The sequence below is a fragment of the Oryzias latipes genome, chromosome 23 (assembly GCF_002234675.1).
Source record: "Oryzias latipes chromosome 23, ASM223467v1".
NCBI classification, from domain to species: domain Eukaryota; kingdom Metazoa; phylum Chordata; class Actinopteri; order Beloniformes; family Adrianichthyidae; genus Oryzias; species Oryzias latipes.
The window spans coordinates 14,176,312-14,196,907 of NC_019881.2; the positions used below are offsets into that span (position 1 = coordinate 14,176,312).

The 20,596-nt window shown below is 38.2% G+C and overlaps 1 protein-coding gene across 13 annotated transcripts in view; it reads right to left on the reverse strand.

The window, feature by feature from the left end:
• The window catches only part of LOC101162174 (ELKS/Rab6-interacting/CAST family member 1), a 123,194-nt gene extending 102,966 nt beyond the window's left edge, over positions 1-20,228 (reverse strand). For 4 of the 13 annotated variants that reach the window (XM_020714179.2, XM_020714182.2, XM_011491085.3 and 1 more), the window contains exons 1-4: positions 19,987-20,224; positions 9,648-10,416; positions 8,351-8,428; positions 8,088-8,243 (exon numbers count right to left, since the gene is read on the reverse strand). In XM_020714179.2, the coding sequence (XP_020569838.1) occupies positions 8,088-8,243; positions 8,351-8,428; positions 9,648-10,154 (741 nt within the window). In that variant the 5' untranslated portion in view covers positions 10,155-10,416; positions 19,987-20,224. Of the gene's footprint in view, positions 1-8,087; positions 8,244-8,350; positions 8,429-9,647; positions 10,417-10,495; positions 10,566-19,986 lie in introns of those variants that run through there. The other 9 variants (XR_002293072.2, XR_002293073.2, XR_002293071.2 and 6 more) reach the window with 6 other exon arrangements.
• Between the last annotated feature and the right edge of the window lie 368 nt (positions 20,229-20,596).

Here is a 20,596-nt window from a genome sequence, read left to right on the forward strand (position 1 = left end):
GAAATGCACATTTAAGTGCGTTTATATAGACTTTCCATTGTAAGTAGTAAAAACACGCTTTGCCGAGGGTGTTGTGAGCGTAGCTTAACAAATGCACAACAACAATATAATAGAAAGGCAAGAAATATTGTACTATACTCCCAGAATTAAAATGGTACACCTATAAACGTGTGCTTTTTTTGTCTATAAAGTTTATATTGTAGCTTTTGTTTTAAAATAAATGTAACATTTGTGTCTATTATGAATAATGTGATGTTTTGAAGTGAAGTAGCAGTTTACAGACTTTAACAGATTAAGTGGAGACACTTTGTGAACATAAGTCAATGAATAAGAAACTGTTTTGGTAAATGGTGTATACTTACATAGCGCTTTTCTACCTACAAGGCTCAAAGCGCTTTACAGTCACAGACCCATTCACCCAGACACACACACATTCACACACTGGTGGTGGCTCCGCTGCCAAACAATGGTGCCAACCTACCACCAGAGGCAAGGTAGGGTTCAGTGTCTTGCCCAAGGACACTTTGACACATGGGTGTGCAAGGCGGGAATTGAACCTGCAATATTACGTTCATGGGTCGACCGCCCTACCGCTGCACCACGGCTGCCAATTTTTGTGTGGTCTATATATCTGCATGCTCAGCTTCTCTTTGATTTGCTGCCAACATCCCCCTAACACCTTTTCTTTGGACTTTAACTCATTTCCAAGGGAGTTTCAGAAAATGGTTCACTTTCTATCACATTGATCTTAAAGTCAATAGAGCGCAGTTCACATTAAATAGCAACTGGGTTTTTATCAGGTTAACTTCAGTTAATCTGACTTCTCCAACTACTATAGTACATTTCCAATAATATTAAATAACAGTAATAGTATTAGATGATGGGAGGTTATTTAACCTTTCAGATCAAGAATCTATAAGTTCCAGAATCTTAGAAGACTCACATGGAGAAGGGATAGGCAAAAAATAAAATAAAAAAATAAAACTTCAACTCTGAGAGAGAGACTGAGAGAGGCTTTATGTGGTCATGAACCACAGAAGAATATAGAGAACAGTCCGTGTTTATCAGACTTCACTGTAACACTCTTACTGATTATGTGGTGATGTAATAATGTCTTATTGCTGCTTCTACAGGTTAACTCTCTCTGAATGCAGCATGTCAAGTTATTTTTTTATTTTATTTAAAAGTTGACCCAAGAAGGACTTTTCTGTCTCATCTAATCTTTCATCTGAAAGTAAAGAGCTGCCGAGTTTTAAATGAAATCACAAATGTGTAACTCACATATGACCAGGAACCAGATCACTATTACAAAAAAACCCACTGATTTTAAAATCTTATTTTTAGTTTTTTTTATACTTTGCTTCTTATTTGTATTTTGTTCAAACTGTGACCCACTCTAAAGAAAATTGTGTTTTTAGCACTCTAAAAAAGTTCTTGTGGCCTTTTAGTCATGATGGAGAACACATATAAAGAAAACGAAGCCTAAAATTGCATTTCTGAGAATTTCTTTATTTAAATTGTTGTGAGTCAGGAGCAGACAAAAAAATCCCATTGGAAAAAGCTTTTAGTAGTGACATCGCAAATACAACAAGCGGGGCACAAGCCCCCTTCTGATGCAACCACTTGTAGACAAACAGATCCATGTACGTCTTCGTTTTTGTCATCTGAGCTGGAATCTGGCTCAAAACTCCACAATTTCTCACCATTTTTGTTGCACTGGTGATGTTAGGTTGTGACGGGCCGTAAGCTAGCGGAGCACTCAGTTATGGATTGGGAGGGGCTGTGCCCACCCACAGTGTCCCCCACAACTCAGAGGTGAATTTCTAATGAACAACTGCCATTCTGCAGGAACTATGTCCTAGAAGACAATAGGTTTTATGATTTTGCCTAAAAACGTCATAATCACACTTAAAAGACCATTGGGAAAGCATGTAAAATAGAAAAAAAGTTGATCCCAGTGGGTCTCTAAAGGGTCTATATAATGCTATTTTTAGGTCTTTTAAAGTAAACAAAATCCATATATACGATAATATGTTACCTTTGGCACACTAAAGAACACTTTTTTATTTTATTTTAGTTGTTTTTCTGAGCTCTTTTTTAAATCCGGAATTAAGACGACTCGATCTTTAAGGGCACCGGCTTTCGCTCCTTGTGGGTGCCGCGCATTTTCTGACATCGTCCTAGAGTTGGCCTCAGCAACGTATCTGCATCTCGCCCCACGAAAACAACCCACATCCAAACCTTTGCAAAGATAGATGTGCATATTGTGCAAATAAAATCCATAGTTTTTGCCGATTACCCCTAGCTCCCCGGAGAAAGTGTGCGTTTATTTTAGCCTGGAAGGGGCTGTTCTCACGTGTCTACGTCAGCTCGTTTTCATGGATTGGGAGGGGCTGGTGCTCAGAGCGCAGGTTTTTAGAGGAATACTAAGAAATGCATGAACGGATCAAAATACCACTTTGGGGTTTCTTTTCATGAGGAATGAACACTATAATACACTAAAAACCTAAAAAAAACTGATTTAGAATGGTATAGGCCCTTAAAAAAATGTTCAAACAATAAACTGCTGGAACTACTGTCTTACTAAAACGTGTGCATGAGTAAACCATCTAGTGAGTTCAAACAACATTATTGGTAAAACAAGCTAAAACACCATTATGCTCGAATTAAAGTCATCTTTATTAGAACAGACACAAACACAAAACTGCCAGCACTTCAGCTATTAGCCTAAATAATACAAGAGAGTGGAAATGAAGTAGCTGAAACAATGCAACAGCTGATGGCAACTTCTGTTTTAAAACATATAACTTCCAACAGAGAACTCCAGCCAAGTACCTTCAACAAAACACACAAACTATCTTGTGTGAACAAAAACACAGAGTTCATATGCTTAAGAAATTCATGTATGACTGTGTCCATCTGTTCCTCCTTTTAACTTACACAACCCTGCACACACAAAAGCTAGATTGTCCTCATGTGTGTGTTAGGCTGCCAACAAGGACAAAGACTGCCTACTGGTACCACCTTCCTCTCTGCATACAAACACACCCTACATACATGTGAGCATATCGCCTCCAACATGACAAGAACAAATTAGCGGAGCCACATCTCCCTTTTCAGGCGTAATGCACAACCTCTTGGCCCATCAGAATGTGTCATTCGCACTCTACTGCTGAGGTCACATGGCTGGCTGGGAGTACAGTGGATGATAGATTGCATCTAGCAGTGACACAAGTGGACAAAGTGGTTGTTGTACAGCTGTGCAAAGACAAACCATGCAGAACCAAGAGCAAGAGGTTCATTCTCAGAAAGCTCAATTTGAATAGACAAACAAAACAACATTGTGTTGTATTGTTGAAGGTTGGGCATCGCTGAAAGAAATCATAGATTTAAATGTCAGATTACTCTAGGATCTTTGTTTAAAAAAATGAACAAAAAATGATTTAGGAAGATATGCTGTTTATTTTTTACTATTGGAAAAAAGAGGGAAAAGATGGGGAATGTTTAGAAAGTGAGGCTTCAGCATTCCAGAAATTCCTACATATTTTCCTTTTTTCCAGCTTCTTATTCTCTCCGCACAAAAATGTTTTTCTTAGCTAATGTGATCAAAGAGGTGGAAAAAAGCAGGAGAACACATCTGCATGAGTGCTCAGGGCTAATGACCACATGACAATGACAGGGTAATGCATTTAGTGTCAACAGACTGATTCTGAGAATGTTTATTTCCCCGGACTACACTTAAGATAGGAGCCATCTTTAAAAAAAAAAAAAAAAATCACAACATCTTGTTGGGTTTGTGCAAGTCTGGTTTGTTCCGATGTGTTTTGGGAGAAACTGGCTCCACAGGCCCAGATGGAGAGCTGCGTCAGAAGAGTCCGGCAGCGTGTGTGCAACAGACCAGGAGAAAAAAACAAGAGATGGAAAGTGTAACACCAGTGAGTAGTGCGTGTGATAAGACAAAACTACTGGACGTGAAAGAGCAAGGGGGAAAGCAAAACACAAGAAAGGAAACTGCACCACAAAAGGAGAGCCTGATTGAATCCTTTTCGCTAATCTAACAAAAAACAGACTCCCAGTTCCTCAAACTGAACACACACCTTCCCCAGTTTTGTCAAGTGAGAACTCGCAATGACTCACAACTTGCCCACATTCACAGAGCAACCCACTGAATGTGCTTTCTCTCAGCATCCCTCAACTCATTCATAATATAGTTTAATGACGATATGGTTCTATCTCAGATTGGGCCATATGTAATAAAGTATATTTTAATATTGTCTAAATATTCTAAGATGAGTGAAGATGAAATTGGACAGGTCTATTTTAAAGGACACAAATAATCACAAGTGTTTTACAAGAGTGAAGTACATTTTCTTCTTTGTAAACACATCTTTGGGTTTCGACCATTGACAGTGAAGGAGAACTGGATCGTGACATCACCCGAAGAAAATGATTGACTTCTGGCTCATGACAACATGCAAAGAAATGTTCCAAATGTACTAAAACTACAATCTCTCCAGTTACTGAACGTCTTCAAAACATAAAAAAGAAACATTTTGTTTTATTTTACTGTTTTCTATGTTTTTTTTTATCTTTTTATGTTTCCAATAAACATATACATTAGTAAAAAATAATAAAACTATACTAGAATGCCATTTACTCATGGCTATATGTTAGTTTAATTGTCATTGTCACTGGTACAATAACATTTAAAAAGTGTTTTTGGTCAGTGCAACATTTATACATTAAAACAAAAAATTGCCAAGATAAAATGTACTAATAAATAATACATGATAAATAAAAAGTGCATCATTACTCAATTACTCATCTGTAAAAAAGCTAAATAAATCAGTAGAGATGTGTCTAATGCACATTTTCCAATTCAGAGCTAAATAAGCAGGTGACTGATGTGAAAGTGAATTCAGGCTCCTTTAACACTTTCAAACTGTGGCTTTGTGCCTTAGGTTTCTTTTTACAATGTAATATAATTTATCTTCTCAACATGTATTTAAAGGTGGTTTATCAAAACTACAAAGATTGTTTTGAAGAAAAAAAACAGAAATCTCCTCAGTCCAGAGAGAAGAGGAAGAGATAAAAAGAGAAGCTGGCGGAAAACAGATGAAGATAGGGAGTCAAGCATGAAGACAGAAGTAAATAAAGAGAAGGGAGGGGTGACTGTTCCCCAGGAGGGGCGTAATCCTGCAAACATGCGTGCATGCATGCCTGTACGACTCCCTCATTCCAGGTTTACCAGAAGCTAACTTAATTCAATTTCTAACAGTAAGATGATGGCAAAGACAGAAACTTGTGGGAAGGAGGAAGCAAAGCTGACTTAGCATGTGAAGACAGAAATAGAATCGAAGGAGAATGACTAAGCGGTGAAAACAATATAAAAGCAGGAAGAAACAAAAAGCCTGCAGTAAAGGGAAAAAGCCAAATATTTCTCAATGTTTTTTATTGGATCTAAATAATTTCATACGTGCCTCTGCATGTACATTTATTCATCCAGGGGCACAAACCCAAGGGGGATGAGAGCAAATGTCAGAGCCACTGAGGGTCTGGGAGCAGGCCAGCTGCATGAAAGATTAATCAACTTATCAGTAGCTACTTAGTTCATCTAATCCATACAAAAAACATCATTTAGATGAATGAGAAACACACATTCAAATTCAAAAAATCATGTCTGCGTTTCCACTGAAGAGAAACATTTTTTTTTTTTTATATTTAAAAAGCAAATGAAACAACACATACCAAGGCCAAAACTGCCACCGTTTTGTTCTTGAAAAAAAAAACAACTAAAAACTAAAGCACTGTGCGAGACTACGGCTGTGCATGTGTGCAAGTCAACTCTTGTATAATGTTTCACCCTGCTGCCAGACTCGTTGAGTCTCTCATCCAGATGGTTGGAACACCAACAGACAGCTGGAGGTCCCTAACCAGGCAGCCAGGCTTCATCTGCGTCTTCTCCACATTCAAACACATCCAGCACAACAGCCCATTACATTATCAGGACAAGCTCCATTTTCCTCTACAAGTTAAGTAAATACAGCAAAGTACAAGCATTATATAAAGCATTATAGGAGGTACAGAAGTAGGTAAAAACGTTCCTACCTATGTTTTGATGAATAAAGTCTGTATTATTCTGATTCATCATTTTTTCACAGCGTAAACAATAATCCTGTCCATAACCAGATCCAATGATGGTGATTGTAACTAACCCCTAACTAAAAAACTTGAAATAGAATAGAATAGAATACATATTTATTGGTCCCACAAAGGAGAAATTACCTTGTTGCCTTAGCACTATCAAAAGCAGCAAATAGATAATAACACTAAAAATAAACTTAAAAAATGAATAGCAACAATAAACTTACAACCATAAATCTACAGACTGATTAAATATCAATTGAAATGCTGCATTTAATGCAACAATCTGCCATGACTGAATGACAGCAGTATCATTTTCTTTTTGTGCTTGTTAAAAAAACTCACCTTAATGTTAAGCTACGTTCACACCGGCCTCGGCAACTGAGCGATGATTTAAATGAAAAGTTTCAGTTTAACCTGTGTTTTGAGCTTCCTCGTCTAAAACTCTCATGTTTACATGTCGCTATGCACATTTTTAAGTCCATTTTCAGGCTCTACGTAGAAACCGGGCCTTTATTGAACGCACGCTGACTGCTTAAACTTCAAACCGCTTTGACCAATCAGGGACTTGGATTTGGATTGGGAATTGTGCTTTGTGCCTGGCCAGAATTATATGGCACTGAGTTTTTCCTAAACCAGAATAGAGCCATCAAAGACAAAGCCTGGAGCAAGATTGGTGATATTTGCACCGCTTTGACTTTTCGCACCAAGCCTTCTCCAACTGTAGGTTGCAGACATGAACAAGTAAACGGTAAAAAAAACTAAAGAAGAAGAAGAAGAAACCCCTCCCTGCTTATCCAGTGTGAACACCGTTTGCTAAAAGCGTGTTCATGAAACTGCATATACCATGCCCACGGTGTACATGGTTATACAGACCAAAGCAGCATATCCTGCATCATTAATCAATCAAGTTATTTGTCCCCAAAGGGGCATTTTTGATTTAGGTCAATTCAGACAGAGTCAATACATCAGCACACCTAACCAAAGGTACGTGAAGGCTTTCAAAAGGGGTTTCTTTACCTTCATCTTTTGCTTCTGCTTTTTCAAGCTGATTTCATTTTTTGTTTTGTTTTTTTTGTTTTTTTAGTTATTTTTTTTTCCATAAAGTTTCCCTGCAGACTGTTTTTGTTGGGAATAAATATACTTTCATGGGTGTTCCTCCGTTTGACTGTAGGTTAGTTAATGACGGACCGTTTCTAAGCAATAATAATAATAATAGAAAACCAGGTTAAGCTAAATTGTGCACCTTTCTTCTCCTTGAACTGCCTTTCTTGGGGGTTTTATAATAATAATAATTGGTACTTTATTCGTCTCCGCATTTGACCCATCCCCTGGGGGAGCGGTGAGCTGCAACCAAACTGCGCTCGGGAGGCAGTGGCGCTAAGGGCCTTGCCTAAGGACCCTCACTGGGTGATGTTCATTGCTCGCCATTGATATGGTAATTGACTCAGTACCATTGTTTATTCCCCTCCGGGAATAGAACCCTGGATTCCTGCGTGGTAGCCGCTCACCTTACCAACTGAGCCACCCAGCCGACAAAACCTTCTACTCCTAAAACGTGCATCTATCCATCTCAGCTACTGAAAGGTGAAAGTAGTTTGCCGGTCCACTACAGGGCCACATTTAGACAGACACACTCCTGAGGGAACAGTTTATAGTCACCTGTGAAGCATGTTTTTGGGTAACAGGTAAAGAAAGTCCACACAGAAGGGATCCCGTGAAACATTTGTATTTATTGAGTTTGAACCATAGAACACATTTCTGAGTATTATTCAGTTAATTTCCCTTCAGTAATGTCACATCTTTCAAGCCATGCAAGATGCAACTACCAAATATTTGTAAAGCCATTCAATTTCATTTTTTCTTTCTTTAATCTATGCTTTTTTCCCAGGGAGACTCAGGCTAGTGATCTTTGTTAGGACAAAACACAAAAATGTTCTCACCTGTGTTTCCTCCTGCACCACTCTGTACTGCTCCTTCCAGACTCCTATCTTGGTGGCTTCATCCTTCCTCAGCGCCCTTTCTTTCTTCAGTTCTGGACTCCAGAATGTCTTAATTGAGTTCATGGATGAGCTCAACTTGGACTCCTTGCCTTCGAGCTATATGAAAACAAAAAGTAAAGGCATCGTTTTTGTTTAAATTAGGTGTGTTAGCAAAGAAAAAAGAGAGGGAAGACAACGTATTATGTTGTAACTTATTCGATTACCTCTCTGCGCAGTAGTTCATTCTCTCGTAACACTTCTCTCAGTTGAGTCTGTAAGTCTGACATGGCACCATCTCTCACCTGGTCACGCACACAAAAACATCATTTTTTAGCACACTAGCAAAAGAAAGGTATTTTGTTTTTGTTTGTTCTACTATTTGACCACAGTTACAAAGTCATATGATTCAGTCTCTCTGAACATCAGCTGATCTCAAAAACAGCACTTTAACCACCTCTATAATGCGCTTTACAAACTCTCTGCAGCCTCAAGTCCTTCTTTTTCTTTGACCGACTGATGAAATCAATGATTGTTTGATTTATAAAGAGTCCAGGCATTCTGAATTTGATTGAACCAAAAGAACTGCTGTTCATAATTTATTCAGTTTCTGCCGCACCGTACATTAAACATTTATAAATAAAATTTCTTGTTTATGTAAATGTTTTATTTAAACACTGTTTTGGGGCTAACCCTAAAAAACAGTTTCAGAAAGCAACTTTAAAGAACAGCAGATGGATTTATTTTTTGAAATAAACAAAACAAGCTATTAAAACAAATAGCTTGTTTTAAGGTAAAAAAAATATCTGATGCTTAATAGGACACAAATTTAGACAAAATTAGTAAGGACAAAAATAATTCTGGGAACTGAACTACACGCCGTCACAAATCGCTTAGATCATTTTAGAATAATGTGACCTTCTTTTTACAAGACTCCTTTTTTCACCACAGTTATTACTATAAAAAGTTAGAGCTAAAACAAAGTAAATTAACACAAAGAACACCATACTGTAAAAAAAAAAGAAGAAGCAAATCCAGGAAAGTGTGATTTCTTCAGAAGCTTTGCTCTCAGGTAATGACTCATGGTGCAGAGACAGTGTGAGAACAGAACTCAAAAATACTGTATGAATGCTCACTCTGATCTGGTTTTATTTATTTAGCTCAAGGAAAATGTAATTTCCTCTAAAGACTGCTGAGTTCAGCTCAAGCATCTCACATTTTCAAACAGGAAGAGAAAAGCATAGCTGCATGACTATATATCTTACTGTGTTTTATTTTCTGCGTGGTACCTCACTGCTTCCTTTTCCTGCAGAATTTAAACTCTTAAAGGATAACAAGACAATAGATTGTTTATCTAAAAAGTTCATTGCAATTAAATGAATTTTATTGAAATTTGCAATAAAGAAGCAGAAAAGGTTTTTTAGATTGTGCGATGGTTTCAGTGTAAGTATAATGGTCCAGTCAAATGTCTAAATTCTCTTATTTGCATAATATAGAATAGAAGGGACCACAGTGGTGACCCACCTGTCTCATGGAGTGAGGCACAGTGGCCGCCTGTGGGGACTGGCTTTGCAGATCTCCTCCAAATGTTATTGCGTCACTTAGCATGATGGCTCCAGAAGTTCCCACTCCTCCACCTGTGTTTATATTAGGACTGCTCCCCATGACCGCTGCCCTGACCCCGTAGGGCACCCTGGCTCCAGCTCTGCCCAGGGTCATGGTGTTTTTTGGCATCGTGGGATTCAGTGCACTGCTCAGACTCCCAATGCCAGCTGGGTCTTCTGCTGTGTCAGAGAAATACATGGGGCCGCCGGTGGCGTAGGCGGCATTCAGAGACTGAATGTTCTCCATGGAAAGAGTTTTCCCGCTTCCAGTGAGTCCGCCGGTGGAGCCGCTGCCGCTGTTGCGTCTGTGGGCTAGCCGGGGAGAGCGAGGGAGGCGTGGTGAGCGGCCGGGACTCCCAGAAGCGGAACCGTTCCCATTGGATCCAACCACATCCAGCTTTGAGACGGAACGGGAACTCCCATACATGGTGAGGGACTCGGTGTTATCTAATAAGTCAAGGCTGATTATCAGTTACTCAAAAGGGCATTTGTTAAAATGGGATGAAACTCAAACAACCAAGGATATTGTGTTGTTGTTTCTCCCTAGCTGAAGTATGATGTTGTGTAAAGCTAGCTGGGAATGAGGTCTTTCCAACACGAGCTGGGATCCATGGACTTTGTTTTCACCAAAGCATCTCTTCAGATAAAGGCAGCCAGATGATCCACACAGTCTGAGATGATGTGATCACCTAAAGACAAAAAGATAAAAAGAACTCTGATCAATAAAAACTGAAGATAAGAGCACTTGCTGATTAACAGTCAAAGCACCTTTTTCATAGGTGGCGTTTCAACACACTAGTTTTGTAGTATTTCTGTTGTACCTTGATGCAAACGACAATAAAGCCTTTTATTTCTATAAATAGAAGAAGAGACATAAATTAACTATTCACGTGTAACAAAGGTTACTTTGTGTAAAAACAATACAGTTAGGAAAAACATGAATTTTCACGACTTTATTTTAATAACCAATTAGTTCAGATATTATGTAAAAAAATGCATCTCTAATAAATTAAACAAGAGTTTGGTTATTTTTAATTGAATGATTTTTTTCTTAGTACTAAAAACAGAATGTGCCGCATTTTTCTGAGTAAAAATCATGATTTTATTTTTTCATATTTTAACCGGGGGTGTGACTTGATTCTTTTTTTTATTGATACCAACAGCCGCTAGAGGAAACGTAAGTCTGTGTATCAGTAAAGTGTGCAGATAATGTCTGATACCGTATTTTGTTAAATATGTTTCTCTTATACTCCAGTGCAACTTATATATAGATTTTTGGTCTTTATTGTGCATTTTTTGCTGCTGTGACTTATACGCCAAAACATATGCTAATTACTGGCGAGTTTGTCTGTCTTTCCATCTTTTTTTTTTCTTTTGGACATAAATTATGAGCCTTGGCTCTTGAAAATCAAGGGTTGTGAGGTTATTTTCAACTTTCTGATGTGGATCCTGACCTCCCAGAGCTCCTAAAACTAGTCCCATTTTGGAATAAAATGTTGTTCACTCAAACTGTTTAGCATTTTCCAAGTGCCCTCTAAACACATGGGGCAGATAGACTAAAAAGCACCATGGCTCCGTCATTTTGCGTATCCATGGAGACACTGGTGTCATTCTCGGGTCAGTGGAACTGTTGGACAGACACATCAGTCATCTGATCACAGTCTCTCTTTCCTGGAAGCAAACTGGAAGAAAAGCTGATCTCAATGTAAAAAAAAAGAAGAAGAAAAAAAAAGCTAGCTGAGGTGGCATCACCTTTGGGCATGACATTTGTTAAAGAATGAGCAGATGTAATCTTGCCTGTTTTATGGAGACATTTTGGTTTTAAAAAGGTTAGCAAAACATGAAGCTAATGAGAGGGATTAATTCTGTGTTAACAAAAGGTTAACAGAGCAACTAACCACTAAATGGGGATGTAAATCATTATCAATCCAATTTCTCTGCATAAATGGTCTCTTGTCAGTTTCTAGGCACCGTTGAATCAAATTAGGCCAAAAAGCATCAATCAAGGGGTTATCTTGCCTTTCAACAGTTATTCCTCCTTTTTTTGTTTTGTTTTTTTGGTCAGATGCTGATCTCTGTCCAGGGAAACACAGACACATGGTGACACGTAAACAGGGACCATCTGGTCCTTTTTTCCCTTCAGGCCTAAAACGCACACCTGGAAAGAAACAGGCCAGGACTCAGCTCTGACACACATGCATTCAAGGCCATGGCTGACTTTGTGAACATCTACAGAATCTGGGCCAACAAAAATAAACACTTAGATCAATGATGTATAAAATAACATGCATGTTGGCTTAGGGGACCTGATCAGTCAACAAAAATCAAACATTACATGGTTTAATCAGGCAATGAGGAGACTGTAGACACCTACGAGATTAGGTTGAGTGTTTGTCCTCTTCTCATGACCAGATGACCCGCACATAATTTATATGCCCCAATTCTCACTATAACAGCTTGTTTAGCTTTTTTCAGGCACTTACTGAACATACATCCACTGCAGTTGGAAGGTCACCAATCTCTGCAAGAACTAAACAAACAAGAAGATTTTATTTTTCTTTGACCTGAAGATTACATGGAAATTACAACACTGACCAACAGATTTGACCCAGTTTTAAGTCTAAGGGTCACAAGAACGAAATGTCAGCACACCCCATAAATGAAGCCCATTTAAGGGCTTAAAAAGCTGCGGGGGAGCAGCCCCTCTAACTGTCACAAGAATCAAACATTTCTAAAATAAATGTTTAAAAAATGAAATAAAACAAGGAAACAATACATCTATGATGCAGTTGGTGTCATGAGATCCAGCATATGACTGACCAAAAACCATCTGTCCTCACACTCACCGACACTCCTGCTCTTTCACACAAATATGTGAAACCACTGTGGTTTAACCTTAAGAAACATCTGTGGTTGCATTAGGAGCTCTGAAATGAATGAACAACAGCTCTGAAGCCTCTTTTGGATCTCTGAGGATCTACACCTCTATCTGAGCATTTATGACAAGCTCTTATTTAAACCTAAAATCCAGAAAGTTCATGGAAATCCACAGTTTTTCACCTCAAAGCAGAGACCAAAGTCAGTTCTTTAAACACTTTTTTCATTTGTGTAATCTTTGCCTTGTTGAGTGAGGTGCCACAGAGCAACGCTGTAATGTAAGATGTTCGGAGTCTAAGGAAACAAATATGCTACAACAATTTTGCAAAATAAGTTAATTATATTGTTTGTTTCTTTTTAAAAGCTCAAAAATTGTATGAAGATCTACAGCAGCATACTTACTGAGATTAGCTTTTCCTTAGCATGCAAAATAAATATTATTAGTAAGAAAATGTGTTAAAAAATAAGCTTCAAACCAAGTTTACAGCTTCCTTCTTCCGTAATGGAAACAAGGGTGGCCTTTTCTGATCACTGATTCTGTAAAAATCTTTACGTTTTTCTTTTATAACCTAAATCAAAATCAAACCTTTTAGATTTTATGATGACTTTCATTTTAAGCTACAATATTTTCTGGGGCTCTTTCTGAAACAGGCTACAAAAATGAACCACTATATCCTCTTCAACCTTCAATTCCATACATCTCAGCAGAAAAGTCTGTCACAAAGCCCAAACAGCCCTCCAGTTTCATTTACTTTTCACATAATTTCTGTTTTAAATCTACAAAGTAGCAGCAAATCCCTAAAAGATTAAATAAAGTTTTAATAGTGGAACAACAGATCATTTAAGACTAGATAAGACCTGTCAGGCTATTCTAAGCTGACAGACAATGCAGATGGAGAGTTCTGTATCATTTGTCTTAGAAAACTGAAAGTAATATATATATATTTTTAAAATGGTAGGCAGAGACAGAACATATGCACAGATAGGATGGGGTTTTCTTGTGATGGTGAGCTAAAATACCAGCAAGCATATGACATGTTCTCTTTTGCGGCACACGCCTCCTCTGATCACTCCATTCCTCGTTCTGACTCTCACTTGTCTCCTCGATGCTTTCCCTTCGTCTCACTGCCTCTACACTTCACCATCAGCATTCCTGAAGGTGTGCGGCGTGTTCTATTTATGTGAAAACCCCATCCGTCTGTCACCCAGCACAATGTGAAACGCATACCCACAGACTATACTTAGATGGCTGGCATTCTAGCAAAGAAAGTTAAAATATAAAAAAGTTTTTGATGCAAAATATTTCTGCGATCCAAAACTCGTAGTTTATGTGAGGCCTGTGTTGGGGAACGACTCACTTTTGCCTTCTGGAGTCCCATGATTTCCAAATGATTATTTTAAAACTTTCGATCTGCTTACGTCAGTGCAGAAATCACCAACTAAAACCTTTTTTCTTTTAAACTGCAGATTTTACCACAAAGTTATTCTGCATCATTTTAAATCATTGCAGCATGGAGCAGCTCAAAGCAAGACCACAACCCATAACTGCACCTGGACCAGGGGTCTTCAGGGTTTGAACTAGTGTCTTACTGTCCAGAAACCAGAGACAGTCAAAATCCCGCTTCACATTTTAGAAAAATACACTTTTTAATGTTTTGAGGCCATTGAGCCATTTACTTATAAACGTAGCTCTAAATGTTTACATTATTTGAATTATAACCATGTTATATTTTTCCATGTTTAAGAATTTTAACTTACTTTTGACAGCAACACATACAGGTTCTTTCCAAAATAAAATACGCCCTGTGTCAAATAAGACTGTAAAAAGAAAAACTTCCCCCTATTCATATTCTACAGCCGTTCCAATGTGAAGAAATATATTTTTACCATAAATGTATTTCATGTTTATGTACAGGCGTTATTCCTTTAGTTTGTTCTAGAGTTTTGCTCTATCAAAGAAAACAAAACTATTGAAATCAGTGGAGATCCACTCCCTTTTTGGAGGTAAACCTGCAGTGTTAGTCAGGGAGATGCAGCTTTTACAAAGGTTTTCTTTTTTCCAAACCAAAAAAAGCAGTTGCTGAGCACTCGATCTGTTTTAGACAGCAGACAGGCCTTTTCTGGAGCCTGACGTTCAACAGAAATCTGAGCAATTCAGAGAAAATAACCTGAGAATAGCAGAAACACTGAATAAATTATTATATTTGAGCATTTAATCAAGGCTGTTGAAAACTTGGCAATAAAAAGCAGGGAAATTATAACCCTTATTGTATTATTATGAGGATAATGCATTTGTGGAAAGAATAACAGAACTGAGTATGTGGATCATGCGATGATGAAAAAACTGCCAATTCTTTGCTGCCTTTGACAGCGCTGTTGCTTTTGACTCAGTCAGGTGGCTGGTTGCCCAAGTCAGAACGATGTGGTGAACGAAGGACATTTATTAAATGAATCAGCTCTCAAGTACCGTTGTCTGCTACAACTTTGTAGTCGGGGTTGGTGGAACAGATATTGGCCTCTGCAGAGAAATTGTAACCATTTTTTCAAGGAGACAACCCACAGAATGAGCTCTGTTACTCGTCCCACACACACAAGTTTCCCACCAATGTGCAGCCATTTCAACGGGTAATGAGCATGCTTTCCAACTGAATGATTAATCGCCAAGGAGGATTGTTACAACCGAGAAATACTCTCCCAAACACAGATTTATTTATTTTTGAGACACATTTAGTAATCTGATGGGGATCACCAAACAAAGAAACAAAAATATACAGTAATTGTTTGCTTATAATTATGGCGTAAATAACTTCTAGAACTGCCAAAACAAATAAATTAAGTCAATTTTGAATTCTAAACTCATTTGATTGATGAATTTATTAATTTCAACTTGAAATTATTCATGAAATTTTCATTCAAACTTATTTCATTTTTTTTGTTGCATAAGTAGTGTTATGAATGGAGACAAATGTGAAACTTACAAATATAAACATGAAATTGTTGCATTTAAAACTAAATGAAAGCAGTTTTTGACCAAAAAACTATAAAATAGAATAAAATACAGTGGAGAAAAAATTATTTAGTCTGCCACCAATTGTGCCAGTTCTCCCACTTAAAAAAACGAGAGAGGCCTGTAATTTTCATCATAGGTATACCTCAACTATGATAAGACAAAATAAAGTAAAAAAATCCAGAAGACTGTCTGATTTTTAAAGAATATGTTTGGTGGTTATGGTGAAAAATAAGTATTAGGCCTAGCCAGTCTCCAGATTTCAACCCCATAGTAAATCTCTGGAGGGAGCTGAAAGTCTGTGTTGACCAGCGACAGCCCCAAAACATCACTGCTCTAGAGGAGATCTGCATGGAGGAATGGGCCAAAATACCAGCAGCAGCAGCTTGTGAAAACCTTGTAAAGACTTAAAGAAAACATTTGATTGCTGTTATTGCTAACAATATAACAAAGTATTAAGTATTGAGTCGAACTTTTGTTATTGATCAAATGCCTATTTTTCACCATAATTTACAAGTAAATTCTTTAGAAATCAGACAATGTGATTTTCAGGATTTCTTTTCTCATTTTGTCTCTCATAGTTGAGGTATACCAATGAAAAAATTACAGTCCTCTCTTAAGTAGGAGAACTTACACTATCGGTGGCTGACAATACCTTTTAGCCCCACTTTACATCTTTTAGACTAACACTACATTCGCACCGAGAAACACGCATTCAACACTTTTAATAAAAAAGCTATGTATAGGCTCGCACATTAATGTTTCACCCTTATGCATTCAAAACTTGTTATGCAAGTTTTAAAGCTGGCAAGAGCCAAATCTGCCATTTGAGTAAAGATAAGTAAGTAATGATCTATTTTATAATAATTAATTGGTTTTAATTCCCCATTTTTTGCCATTATAGTGCATTATTTTTGGTTTTAGTATCTATACAACTTAGTTATTTTATGACAATATATATAGAGAGAAGATGTGAACAATTTGCAAAACTACTATTTGAGTTTAAGCAACAAAATGACAATGAATGTATGGACTTCCATATGTTTGATGAAAAATGCTATCCAGTGATGTTTTTCTCAGGAAAAAGGAAAAAAGTAACATGAACCGTTTAAATCAATGCCAAACTCTGGTGACTGGGAGGTGTTATGTCAAGAAAACACAGATGTGACACTGATAACACCAGGTCCAGTTTATTGTGTGCCACAGGAAATTAATCCCAAACTAAACTCACAAAATGTACATGAAATTATGAGTTTGAAAACCTACAACACATTTGCACACCAGAGCACACAAAATGCTTTTTCCACGGAGACACATTCCTGTTATCTAATCTTGCCTTCATAGCAAATACAGTAAATGTACTGCTGGGGCTTGTCAATTAACACAGAGGCGGGAAAAGAACAAAACTAATTCAGGAGAAAAAGTGAGAGCAGAACTCCCCCGGGCTCCTCCTGTGAGGAGGAATGTGCTCCTGCAGTCAATTTGCCAGATTAAACAGGAGTAAATGGAGTGGAGGAGGAGGTGACCTAACTCAGGCAATCTTGAAAACAAATGACTGTCACAGTAAGGTGACGCAAACAAATGCTCCCTCCAAAAAAAAGCATAAGCATGAATTTGAAGAAATGCTTTTTAGTTGACTTTAACCCTTGATATGCAACCAAATGTGCTTGTGCAGAGCTTTTGTAGCATCTACACAACCACTTTTACGAAGTGACAAACCAGTTGTCCACACACTATTATCAAAACCATGTTTTGAATAAGATTTATGTCATTTTCCTGCTCAGATGGTTACATTTAGAAGTGTACAGTGAGCTTTAAATAATGAATAATATGCAACATTTCATGTCAACCCAGATTTAATGTTGTCAAAAGTTGTTTTTTTATTTCTGATCTGAGAATATGACATTTACAGAAACTGCAAAGGGCCTAACATGCTTTTCCCCCGGTTTTCTCATTGTAACGACATCTACTATCTCATTATCATAACAAAACGTGTTTTTTATCGTGACAACGACCCCACGAGATAGTATTTCTCGTTAGCTCAACAACACTGATAAAATTGCCAACCACAGGACCACTGAAGTGCGCAGCTGTAGGTGGACCAACCTTCTTCTCAAAGGACACTGACTTGACCTGCACAATTAATCGCACATTTATCTTTATCGGGATCTCAAGCTGTGCAATATCCATATCGCAAAAGTCAGCGAAAATCGCAATAAAAGGTAAACCTTAAATGTGCTAAAACAATCTTATGGCAACTTGAACTATTTAATGAATCGAAGAAATCCCTTTTATGCATTTGACCAATCAGATGGAGCCCTTCACGATGTTGACCAATCGGATGGCCAACAAGATGCTGCCCCTTCTAATTAGACGAGGATCATTTGGAGAATAATTGAAGGTATTTTGACTCTTATTTAAATTAAACTTTTGCAGTGAAATGGAAATGTTTTGGTTGTTTTTGCTATTTGTTCATTTATCGCAAGCTATATCGTCAACGCAATATTGATCTCATCTATCGCTAACGCTGACTGATTTGGATGTTGTTGATTGTTGATTTGGATGACCAATAACAGCACACTCTCCGCCCAAGTTAGACCACATTTAAAGGAATTAAATATAATTGATGAGTAATTCTGGCGTTCGCTTGGTTTTGCTGTGAATTGTAAAAAAAAAATGAAAAAAAAGTATATTATTCGTTGTCACGACTTGAAATTTGTTATCTCATGTTAACGACACCAACTGTCTTTTTTTATTAAGTTTCAAACAAACTTTATTATGAACTACAGACAAGACAGTAGGTAAATGAAAGCACTACTCAGATTGTGTAACCTCATGTCAACAATAAGCCTTTACAGTACAGAAGTTTGCATTGTCTTGTTGAACACAGACTAGAAAATAAATGACTAAATAAACAATATGCAGTTCCTTCAGACGATAAAATGTTCTTGTAGCCTTTGCTTGTGTTCTTCTATCTACAAAACTCTGGGATTCATGCATCGCTACACATGTTTCTACGACCGTTTTTAAGCTCCACCTACAAAACGCACAGATATTGAATGCGCATATAAAGTTATACCAGGTCGAACTTTGATCACTCGAATTTGGTAGCAATGTCTGGACGCCATCCTTTTTAATTCACGGATATCCCAATCATTTTAAAATTGATCACGGAGGAGAAATGAATAATTGCAGTTTGTGCCTGGCGGGAATTATATGACAAGTTATTCCCACATACGAATAGAGCTGTGAAAGAAAAGCCTGAGCAAATTCCCAGGATTTGCACCGCTTTCTTACATTTTGTGCCAACTGTAGGCTAGAAAACAGTAGAAACAAAATAGAAGAAGAAGAAGCTTCTCTCTGTTTGTTCAGAGTGAACTCCATGGGCTAAATGTACGGTCAAGAATGGTCATTTAGCACAGTCAAGAACGCAAGCCACATGTCAGGTGTGAATGTAGTTATCGCAAGGAAAAAACATGTAATTTTTTCCGTGATAACATGATAGTAGATGTTGTTATGGCAAGGTAGGCTGTATAAATGTATTTAAAGGTATTTCTGTACTATGTGAAGCAATGAAAAGTACCTCACTGCAACAACAAAAAATGAAATGAAATAGTTAATTTGCTGTTGTTATAAGCCCGACTGGTTGGCCCTCAAACCTTTTTACCTCATCCAATCTGGCCCTCTTTGCAGAAAGTTTGGACCCCCCCCCCCCCCTACTTGGGCATTAAAAATGTCCAGTAATGTCAGTGGAAGGAAGCAGCTCAGTTCCCTGCCTGGATGCTCCCGGAGGAGGGGCGGTGCCATGAAATTTAGCCGTGGGAGGGAACGAGGAGGAAATCACCACCCCCCACCCCCCATCCATGCCCTCATCTCCCCCCAGCTTTTATCAACACTGCATAACATTTAGATTTTAATCAATGTCTCTACTATGATAGCATCAGGCTGACAGGTTCTTATGTCTGGGTAACTTTGAGTGACAGCTGAGAAACTTTAGAAAAGGCTAAGAAGAAGAAATAATGTCTTATGCATAAGTGCCAAAAAAAGGGCAACCCCAACAATGCAAGGAAATCGGTGCTGTGGAAGGATAACAGCGGCGGTGACACCATGACGCTTCGTCTGCCGCCTGCAGATAATCGCATTTAGAGGTACAGAGACAAGAAGACGTCGTTAGCCCGGAGAGCCTGTGGCTGCGCGCGAGCCCAAACCTGGAGCTCCCCGCATAGCGTCTCCACGCAGCTGACCCAAACTGCTGCGCCTCAAAGCGCCCATCAAATTTTCATTATGCCGACGCTCCCCTAACGAGGCACGCAAATGAGCGCACGCGCCTGCCTTGTGTAATGACACACTCCGCCAGCCAACTTCCAATACTCACTGCGGCTTGACCCTTCGGTTTGAGAAAGAAGGAGGCCAGTCTCGTATCCTCTTCAGTTGTTCCGCGGCTAATCAGCGCTCAAAGTGACGACACGGAATGGAGAGGAGCGTCAGACAAGGAGCACGGCTGTCTTCTCCTTGTGTCTCCTGCCTGTCTCCCCCTCTTTTCCGTCTTTTCCAGCTCCTCCACCGGTGGCTTCCCCCCCTTGCTCTGCTGCTGGAGCGCTCCCGTGACGTCACGGCAGGAGAGCGCGTTCCCGACGCCCCCGCTCCGCTCGTCTAATAGCCGGGTCGCGTGCACGCCAATGGGACAATGACTCAAATCAAATCAAATTTTATTTATATAACCCTTTTTTAAAAACATATCTCTACAGCAAAATTCCCAACCTTAATAATAAATAAATAATAAATAAATATTTAGTAGAATATACATAAAATGAACAACACATATTACATACTCATTAAATAAAAAAATAAAAATAAAGAATAAGAAAACAAAAAAGAAGAGTCCACAAAATGTTTTCAGACTTAAAGAGACTGAAATTTAATAATAAAGGATATTAAAACAAAAAATAGAGTACACAATAACAAATATCTGTATTAATTAATTA